Source organism: Pseudonaja textilis, chromosome 5 (genome assembly GCF_049901715.1).
Source record: "Pseudonaja textilis isolate UNSWEBS1 chromosome 5, rPseTex1.2, whole genome shotgun sequence".
NCBI classification, from domain to species: Eukaryota; Metazoa; Chordata; class Lepidosauria; order Squamata; family Elapidae; genus Pseudonaja; species Pseudonaja textilis.
The window spans coordinates 70,158,910-70,169,602 of NC_141994.1; the positions used below are offsets into that span (position 1 = coordinate 70,158,910).

General features: G+C 46.2%; 1 protein-coding gene across 1 annotated transcript in view; it reads left to right on the forward strand.

Annotated features, from left to right (window-relative positions):
• The window catches only part of ITIH5 (inter-alpha-trypsin inhibitor heavy chain 5), a 43,255-nt gene extending 32,562 nt beyond the window's left edge, over positions 1-10,693 (forward strand). The window contains 6 exon segments of the mRNA XM_087935316.1: positions 470-1,026; positions 1,556-1,609; positions 3,115-3,231; positions 4,519-4,686; positions 4,689-4,895; positions 8,436-10,693. Of these exon segments, the coding sequence (XP_087791442.1) occupies positions 470-1,026; positions 1,556-1,609; positions 3,115-3,231; positions 4,519-4,686; positions 4,689-4,895; positions 8,436-8,725 (1,393 nt within the window). The 3' untranslated portion in view covers positions 8,726-10,693.

The following is a 10,693-nucleotide window of genomic DNA, read 5'->3' on the forward strand; positions in this document are numbered from 1 at the left end:
TGGTGAAACCAGATTCACCTAAAAACCAGGCTATTAATTCATCAGTTGCAGTGATTCACTTAACAACTGTGACAAGAAAGGTCGTAAAATGGGGTAAAATTCACTTAGCAAATGTCTCACTTCAACAATAGAAAATTTGGGCTCCACTGTGGTCATAAGTTGAGGACTACCTGTACTAACTGAACAACTGCAAAAATTCACTTAACACTGGCAAGAAAGGTTGCAAAATGGGGCTGGAAATCACTTCACAACTGTCTCACTTAGCAACAGAAATTATGGGCTCAATTACGGTCATAAATTGAGGATTACCTGTCCTAGGTGTGAGAACTGGTCATTGGTGACTTTTCTCAGTATTGTTGTAATTTTGAACTGTTGCTAAATGAATGCTCGTAAGTCGAGGACTCCCTCTGTATTGGTTTCCTTACAACTTGCGCTCATGTGGTAAGAGTAACCAAACATGTTTGTGCAGGTTCTATGATGAGATCGGCACCCCGCTTCTGTCGGACATCCGGGTCGATTATCCCGTGGGCAGCGTAGAGAAAGTGACTCAGAATTTCTTCCCCAACTACTTCAACGGTTCTGAAATTGTCATCGCGGGGAAACTCTTCAACAAGACCGCCCACAGCTTACATGTAGAAGTGACCGCCAGCAACAGTGACAAGCACGTCCTCCTGAAAACTGATGTGGCCATCGACCTTTCAGGGCAGAACCTCCTCGGGGCGAGTTTTGTCGGCCCGCCGAACTCCTCCACCGATCAAAACTACGTCGAGCGGGCCTGGAGTTACCTCACCATCAAGGAACTGTTGACCTCCTGGTTGAAGAGCGACAACAGCAAGGAGAAGGCCTCTCTGAGGGAAAGGGCCAAGAACTTGGCTCTTGCTTACAATTTTGTCATGCCCTTCACCACGCTGAAGATGAAAACCCTTCCATTTCAAGTGGAGCCCCCAATGGAGGTCTACGCTGGCCCTTCAGCTGAAGGCATTGGAGAAATCGTGCAGGGCCTTCAAGGCCACCAAGTGCCCGCAGGTAAGGACAACGGCAAGCTACAAACTGGAAGACAATGAGTTCTAGTCCTGCCTTAGACAGGATAGAATAACAGAGTTGTAAGAATAGAGAACGGAGCTGGAAGGGACCTTGGGATTCAGCCGGTTCAGACCAGTTCGAGTGAAGTGCAGAGTCCATGTGAAGGATGCGGGGGGGCGAAAAACGGCTGTCCCAGAAGTTCTGGAAACTTCCAGGAGGGCCATTTTTTGCCCTCTCAGAGCCTCTGCACAGACCCTGCACTTATCTGCATCCAACATGGGCTGAATGGAGACCCCTGGGAGGGGAGGGGTGGGCAGGCCAGCCAGTTGGTTCAACTACTGGTTCAGTGAACCAGATGTAAATTTAACATCCGGTTTGCCTGAACCAACCCGGACTGGCTGAATCCCACTCCTGGTCATGGATCTTCTCTGGCGGTGGGCATAATAGCATAGTGCTTTGGTCTGGGGAGGGAGCTGGGCTATATGTGCCCGTGTGGTTTCGTGTAATCTCATTTCTCCTCCTCTTATTTCAGGCTCTATTCCTGAAAAATCAGAGGAGCCAAAAATAAATGTAACTAAAACTTCAGGTAAGTGGTCAAAAATATGAGGGTTTGGCCGCTTTGGTCTTCACTTCACTTCACTTCACTTCACTTCACTTCACTTCACTTTACTTTACTTTACTTTACTTTATTGTCACTGCACCTCGTACAACGAAATCCAACACCATCTTCAGTGCACATCACGACCATGACCATGAAAATAAACACAAACACACATCCTTCACCCTTCACACATTGAACCGGAAACCCCCGACACCACACCAACGCTGCATTATACAGCAGAATTCAAAAGAGCTACTGCCCTGGGATAGAAGCTGTTTTTCAGCCTATTTGTCCTTATTTTTATTATTCTGTACCGCCTGCCAGATGGTAATAGTTCAAAAAATCTTCTAACTTTGCTAAGCAAAACAGACTTTCTTTCTTTTTCTTTCTTTCTTTCTTTCTTTCTTTCCTCTTTTCTCTCCTCCCTTCCTTCCTTCCTCTTCCTTCCTTCCTTCCTTCCTTCCTTTCTCTTTCTTTCTTTCTTTCTTTCCTTCTTTCTTTCTTTCCTTCTTTCTATTGTTCTTTCTTTCCTCTTTCCTCACCTTCCTTCCTCTTTCCTTCCTTCCTTCCTTCCTTCCTTCCTTCCTTCCTTCCTTCCTTCCTTCCTTCTTTCCTTTCTCTTTTTTTCTTTTTCTTTCCTTATCTGTTTGTCTTTATCTGTTTCATTACCTTGACTAGGTACATCATCAGTGCTACCAGAGTGCTGTTTGCTGTCGGTTTAATATTCTGGTATCTTGCCTGTCTGTGTGGGTGGGGACGGTCTTAGGGGTCCTTTGCTTGGGCTGTTTGCTAATAGCTATTTAGCCATTAGCACAGAAGTGGGATTCAGCTGGTTCACACCGGTTCACGCAAGCCGGTTGTTAACTTTTTGTGCAGTTCGGAGAACCAGCTATTCCTACCACTGGCTGGCCCCAACTCACACACACACCCTGCTCGCCCTGCCCCTTCCAGAAGTTCCAGCCACTCCTTATCTCGCCTCGCCCACCTTGGCTGCTGCTCTCTGGCTCCCTCCCTCGCTAGCACGTTTGTCTCAATCACGCAGCCCACACAGCCCAGCCCGCTTGCCTGCCTTTGCCCCAGCCTCCCAAGTGGTCCAAGTGCTCCCAAGTGCTGAGTCTTCCTTCGCCATTCTCTGCTGCCTCCCATGCAGCCGGGCTCCCTGCCTACCTGGTGAGCCTACCTTACTGGTGCAAATGGCCTGCCACCAGTGCCTCTTTGCTAATAGACTAAAAAGTAAACAATAACCCAGTCAAGAAACGGCCAGAGACCCATCAGTAAACAGCCCAATCAAAACATCCCTAGACATTCACCCACCCACATAGACAGGACACCAGAATATAAACTGACAGCAAATAGCACTCCTTATTAGCACTGAGGATGTTACCTAGCTGGGTCATGAAATGCCTGCAAGAAAGCAAGCCACCTCAGAGAGGACCAAGGACCCTTCATTAATGTTTCCCTTCTTGTTTTGTTTTTGATTATCTCTCCAGCGGATGGCGACCCTCATTTTGTCATTGATTTGCCACAGAACAAGCTGACGATCTGCTTCAATATCGATGGGCAGCCTGGTGATATCCTTAGATTAGTTTCAGATCATAAGCACTCAGGTAAGGTAACCCTGATATGGGAACGACAGAGCTGGCGGAGCTATTGACTTGTTCCATCAGCAGAGTTGAGTAAAAGTTTGGCCTGGCCTCAAGCAGTGGACGGAAAGGAAACACCGATGAATTTCCACCTCCCAATCCGTTTCATGGGACGGGACAAAGTTTAGAGTCAGCTTGGGACAATTTCAAACCAGCATTGCACAAGGAAGCAAAATATTAATGGTGTTTCCTCTGCTTTTGGTTTTAAGATCCAAAATTACTGTCCAACTGTGTCAGGAACAATACATCTGTTTCTAGGAGGCAACGGTGGCCGCATCAAAAATAGGAAATGGCTAAAGATCCGTTGGAATCACACAACAAGCCAGACTAAACTAAAGTGCATTGTTTGTGTGATTCGGTAGGTTGTGGGAACTCAGCCATTGTCTTACCATGGGAAACAGACCGTCCCAGGCTGCCCTATTATGATACAATTTGTGTATTTCTTTTCTTTGCATTTTTTTTAAAAAATATAGCTTTGCACCATACTGAGATGTACTGCATGCAACAGATTATATATAAAGATTCTGGACCAAAATCATCCAGCTTGCTTTCATGGCTAAGGTGGTTCTAGAATTCAATGTCTCCTGGTGATTGGCTCAAAGTCACCCAGTTGGCTTTCATGCCTAAGGTGAGCCTAGAACTCACAGTCTCCTGGTGATTGGCTCAAAGTCACCCAGTTGGCTTTCATGCCGAAGGCAAGGCTAGAACTCACAGTCTCCTGGTGATTGGCTCAAAGTCACCCAGTTGGCTTTCATGCCTAAGGCAAGACTAGACCTCACAGTCTCCTGGTGATTGGCTCAAAGTCACCCAGTTTGCTTTCATGCCGAAGGCAAGGCTAGAACTCTCCATCTCCTGGTGATTGGCTCAAAGTCACCCAGTTGGCTTTCATGCCTAAGGTGAGACTAGAACTCACAGTCTCCTGGTGATTGGCTCAAAGTCACCCAGTTGGCTTTCATGCCTAAGGTGAGACTAGAACACACAGTCTCCTGGTGATTGGCTCAAAGTCACCCAGTTGGCTTTCATGGCTGAGGCGGGACTAGAACTCATTGTCTCCTGATGATTTGCTCAATATCACCCAGCTGACTTTCAAAGCTAAGGCGGGACTAGAACTCACCATTTCCCGATGATTGGCCCAAAGTCACCCAGTTGACTTCCATGCCTAAGGCAGGACTTGAACTCAGAATCTCTTGCTTTCTAGACTGGTGCCTTAACCACTAAATCAAACTCTTTCTATCTTCACTTGTCCCTTAGGAGTGACTGTCAACGGCCAGCTAACTGGGGCCCCTGCCCCACGGAATGGTCATAAGAAACACCGGACGTACTTCAAGACCATCACAATTCTCATCAACAAACCGGGAAGATCCTACCTGGAAATTTCTCCCACTAAGGTCATCTTGGATGATGAGAAGAGGCTGGTCTTTCCTGTGACCGCAATGCCGTGGTGGTAGGCAACAACTTCCACGTGTCCATTGTGGCCCACGCCAATGTCACGGTGGTCCTACAAGATTCCATCAGTTTCGTCATTCTGATCCACCACTACAAGAACCCTGCCCGGTATCAGAAGAACCATTTGGGTTTCTACATCTCTAATGGCCAAGGACTTTCAAGAGGTTCCCATGGGCTGATAGGTAAGGAAGAGATCCAGGGGTGGTCTTCAAAAATTTTAGCAACCGCTTCTCTGCCCAGTTGCTGAGTGGGTGTGGCTATGGTGGGCGTGGCCTACCAGAACTTCCGTGAGGCCTGTTTTTTGTCCTCTTCAGGCTCCGGAGGCTTTTACTGAGCCTCCAAGAGGGAGAAAACAGCCTCCTCTGGGCTCCGGTGGCCGTCTGAAGGCCGGAAACAGGCCTGTTTCTGGCCTTCCAGAGGTTTGTTTTTTGCACTCTCTGAGCCTCTGTGTGGGCCCTGTACTTACCTGGGATCCCAAATGGGCCATGTGGAGACTCCAGGGAGGAGAGGAATGGGGTGGACAGGGCCAGCCACGGGTGGGGTTTGCAGGTTCACTGAACTCTGCAGAATCCTGGCTGGAGGTTCACCTGAACCCACGCGAACCCACAGCAGCCTGGAGAGATCTCTCAGTTTCTAAGATGGTGTGCAGAGAGACATCTATCTTCCCTCTGGATTCTGAGAGACGCCGTCCTGAGTACAGGTAATCCTCGACTTACAACCAGGGGTTGGATTCAAAAATTTTAACAACCAGTTCTGTGGGCGTGGCTTAGGTGGTAGGCGTGGCTTGGTGGTCATGTGGCCGGGTGTACATGGCTTGGTGGTCATGTTGTTGGCAGGGCGTGGCCAACTCAATATCACTCACATCGTGCCACACATCTCCTCCTCTCCTGGCCTCTCATGACTGTGGGGATGCTGCAAGTCGTAAATGTGAAAAAGGGTCATAAAGTCACTTTTTTCAGTGCCATTGTAACTTTGAATGGTCACTCCACACAAGCAAAGTACCAGCAAAGTAGGGGAAAAATAACTCCAGAGAAGTTCCTGAGACAGGAAGTCTAGTCCTGCCAAGAATGTAATAAGGGTTAACGGAGAGGCAGTTTCTGTAAGCAACACCAGAATGTTTCCTTCCTGCCTTCCTTACAGGATTAGGCCAATAATTTCTTCTAACAACCGGTTCCCCGAACTGCTTAGAATGTTAACAACCGGTTCTAGAGAATAGGTGCGAACCTGTAGAATCCCACCCCTGCTTACAACAGCTCACTTTTAGCGACCAAAGTTACAACGGCACTGAAAAAAAGTGACAGATGACCTTTTCCACAGTTACGACTTTTGCAACATCCCCACGATCATGGGATCAAAATTCGAATGCTTAGTTCATACTTATGACGATTGGGGTGTCTTGGTGTGTATGTGTGTGTGTGTGATGTGATTCCCTTTTGCAACGTTCAGACAAGCAAAGTCAACAGGGGATCCAGATTCACCTCACAGCCATGTTGTCATAACTCAAAAAATAATTCTATGGTATTTTAGACTTGCCAACAGAAAGGGAAGGGGGAGCAGTGGGGAGCTTGCATTCCATAAATGTTTTCAAAGATAGTTTCTAGGTGACTGAAGTTTCTGCCGTGCAAATATCTAACTGGAGAGCATGATTGATAACTTTGGGCCATGGATGTGTCCCATTGGAGAATATGAATTACGATACACCCAGGGGGTGAGGGAAAACTAGGGTCAAGGATGACAATGAATTATGTGTCTCAGAGTTGGCTACACCCAGGCCGTGCCGGACATGTTAACTCCCAATAAATCCTTTTGAAGTTTTGGAAGTTTGGCTCGAGACTCGTGATTTAAGTGGCGTAACTGCCGGAATCCTGACAGGCGCTGCTCATTTCTGGAACAGAAGATTCCCCATGGGGGAGCCAGAATTTTTGAGTTGCTATGTAAGGAAGTGGTTAAGTGAATGGTGCCCAATTTTATGGCATTTCCCCCACCCCCACGGTTAGTAAGCAAATCACTTCACTCGTGAAGTGGATAATGTGTTCTTGAGTCGATCCAGTTTCCCCCATTGACTTGGCTTGTCAGAAACCAACTGGGAAGGTCCCACATAACGAACATAAGACCCTGGGATGCTGCCATATAATCAGTGGTGGTATTCAAATTTTTTTTACTAGCAGTTCTGTGGTCCTGGCTTGGTGGGTGTGGCGGAGAAGGTTACTGCAAAATCCCCATTCCCTCCCCACCCCACTAACCTGCTTTCCAGCTCTGTTCTCCTGTGCAGGACAACCAAAGAAGACCCAGGCAATCAGCAAAGACTCGGGAGGCGGAGAACAGATGGGGGCGGGGCCAGTCAGAGGCGGGATTTCCCGGTTCGCTGAACTACTCCAAATTTCCGCTTCCGGTTCTCCAGAACCTGTCAGCGCTGCCTGAATACCCACCTCTGCACATGATCAGAGTGTGGGTGTTTGGCCACCAGCGTTTATTTGCAACCATTCCAGCTTCCCACAGTCACATAATCAATCGATCAGAATATAGCTGGAAGGGACCTTGGAGGTCTTCTAGTCCAGCCCCCTAAACCATTTCAGACAAGTGACTTTCCAGTCTCTTCTTAAAAACCTCCAGTGATGAAGCATCCAAGAAACTTGCTAACAGTGAGAACAATTAACCAGTGAACCAGCTTGCCACCAGAAGTTGTGGAGGCTTCATTGGAGGTTTTTAAGAAGAGACTGGACAGGCACTTGTCTGAAATGGTATAGGGGGTTGGGCTAGAAGACCTCCACGGTCCCTTCCAGCTATATTCTGATTGATTTGTTGGTTGATTTCTGAAGGCAAGCTCTTTCACTGGTTAATTGTCCTCACTGTTAGCAAGTTTCTCCTAAATTCCAGGTTGCTTCTCTCCTTGATTAGTTTCCATCCATTGGTTCTTGTCTTGTCTTCAGGTGCTTTGGAAAATAAATTGAACCCTCTCCTCTTTGAGGCAGCCCCTCAAATACTGGAATATCACCCCTAGTCCTTCTTTTCTCTAGACTGGCCATGCCCAATTCCCACAACCATTTTTCATACATTTTAGCCTCCAGCCTCCAATCATCTTAAATGCTCTTTTTTTTCCCAAAAATCGCCATTTGCAATCTTCCTAGCCAGCTTCCAACAAATCAGCGGAGGAAGCCAGATTCACCTAACAACCACTTGATTCACTTAACAATGCAGTGATTCGCTTAACAACCATGACATAAAAACTCATAAAATTGGGGACGACTCCAGAGGTGGGTATTCAGCAGGTTCTGACCAGTTCTGGAGAACCAGTAGCAGAGATTTTGAGTAGTTTGGAGAACTGGCAAATATCACCTCTGACTGGCCCTGCCCCCATCTCTTCTCTGCCTCCCTTTGAGTCGCAGCTGATCGGGCGGATCTTCTTTGGTTGCCCTGCCCAGGAGAACAGAGCTGGAAAGCAGGTTAGTGGGACGGGGAGGGAATAGGGGTTTTGCAGTATATCCTTCCCCTGCCACATCCACCAAGCCACGCCCACCAAGTCACACCACGCCCACCAAGCCACGCCCACAGAACCGGCAGTAAAAAATATTGAATCCTACCACTGCGCCACTCAATAAACTATCGCCTGGCTTAGCAACGGAAATCCTGGTCTCAGTTTAATCATAATCTGAAAGCTTCCTGGAGTCTCATTCATTTACTTGCTCACAACTTTTTAACAATTTTTTTTTTAAATTTTGCAGGCCAGTTCTTGCACCAAGACATTGAGCTCTTGACTGAGCCGTTCTCCGAAAAGTGTAGCCTGGATGACTGCCACGAAACAAACTCGAACTCGGGGCACGCCCTCCAGTTGAAAGGGCGTTTGGTGCCCGTGGTGTGGAAGCAGAGAAAGATCTACAACGGCCAACAGGAAGTGGATTGCTGGTTTGCCAAACACAACGCCGAGAAACTCATCGACGGGGACTACGCAGACTATTTGGCCTCCCATCCTTTTGACACAGGGACTAGCCTCTTGGTGGAAAACACCCTCTGAAGACAGGGAAAACGTCCTTGCTGTCCTCCAAGGAAATCTGGCACTTCCTCTCCAGAGAAATTTTGGGTTTGAATTGGGCTTCGTCGCGCAGAAGGAAACACACTTTAAAAATACACGTAGTCCTTGAATTATGACCACAATTGAGGCCAAATCTCTGTTGTTTAAGGGATTTTTGCCTCGTTTGATCATCTTTCTTGCCACAGTTGTTAAACAAATGAATGAAGTTGTTTACTGAATCTGGCTTCCCTTTAGGAGAATATGAATTATGTTACACCCAGGGGGCAGGGGAAAACCAGGGTCAAGGGTGACAGTGAATGATGTGTCTCAGAGTCGGCTGGGTAGCTGTCAGGGCTCCGGTAGTTACCCCCCATTTAAATCATGCGTCTCTTAGCCGGATTTTCAAAGCTTAAAGAAGATTTATTAGGAGTAGATATGCCGGTGCTGCCTGGGTGTAGCCTACTCTGAGACACATCATTCATTGTCACCCTTGACCCTGGTTTTCCCCCACCCCCTGGGTGTATCATAATTCATATTCTCCAATGGGACACCTCCATAGCCAAGAGTCATCAATCATGCTCTCCAATTAGAATTTTGTGTGGCAGAAACTTCAGTCACCTGGAAACTATCTATGAAAACATTTATGGAGTGCAGTTTCGGTTTTGCAAGCCGCTACACTCCTCCTCCTTCCCTTTTTGTTGGCAACTCGAAAAAGACCCTAGAAATATTTTATGAGTTGACACTTTGCTCTTCAGAAAGTTGCAAAAGGGACCCCGGGCCACCGTCATAAATATGAACCCGTTGCCAAGGGTCTGAATTTTTAATCCTGTGACCATGGAGATGCTGCAATAGTCACAAGTGTGAAACCTGGTCAGAAATCCCTTTTTTCACTCATGTTGTAACTTCCAACCAGTCACTAAGTGATTCATCGTAAGTCGAGGACTACCTATATTTCTCTCAGCCTTGACATACGACAATTGAGCCCAACGTTTCTGTTAAGGAGACATTTGTTAAACAAGCTCTTCCCCATTTTATGACCTGTCTTGCCACCATCGTTAAGGGAATCAATGCAGTTGTTAAATTAGTAACACGGTCGTTAAGTGAATCTGGCTCCCCCATTGATCTTCTGACCTTGTCAGAAGGTCACAAAAGGGGATCATAAGTAACCTGGGCAACGGTCATAAATATGAGTCAATTGCCAAGCATCTGAATTTTGATCACATGATCATAGGGATGCTGCAAAGATTGTAACTATGAAAAACGGTCATAAATCACATTTTTCAGTGCCATCGTAATATTGAACTGTTGTAACTCGTAACAAAACAATCAGTTGTAAGTCAAGGACTACCTATAGTTGTCCATTTGTAAGCAGCTGCTTGATGTCTGGTTAACCAAGGACATCTTCATAAGCGTCCATAGCAAAATCTAATGTGTGATTATTATTTAGTGAAGAAATTTTTTCTTGAAAAGTCACTCTTCATTTGGAACAAGCCGATAGATGGAACAGCTTCTTAAAAGTTGCACACAACCATTTTTTAAAAAATTGTATTGCACTGTGTCATGTGCGAGTGCTCCTAGCACGTAGGAAATTATGCTCAGAATTAAACCATGAAGCCATTTTAATTTCAATAGTGATTGTTAAGAATGTAAATACTTCTCTCTTGTACTGTAAATATTCTTGTACTGTAAATTTGCTAAGCAGAGTTGGAATCATGGCTACCCAGGCTAGTGTTTCCGTTCACACAACCTGCTAAACTCGGTTAGCATTTTTGTGTCTTTAGCCTGTTATGCACTCAGTTACACAGCGCCTATGTTGTATTGTAATGCAGCTGGATGGATATAGATGGATAGCACACATACGCTCACAAATTTAACAGTTTGCAGAAAGTGTCTGCCTTAATATAGGAGTAATTTTTTAAAAAAATAGGTTGGCATTTTTAAAAATAAAAATAAAAATAGGATTTCTTTTTA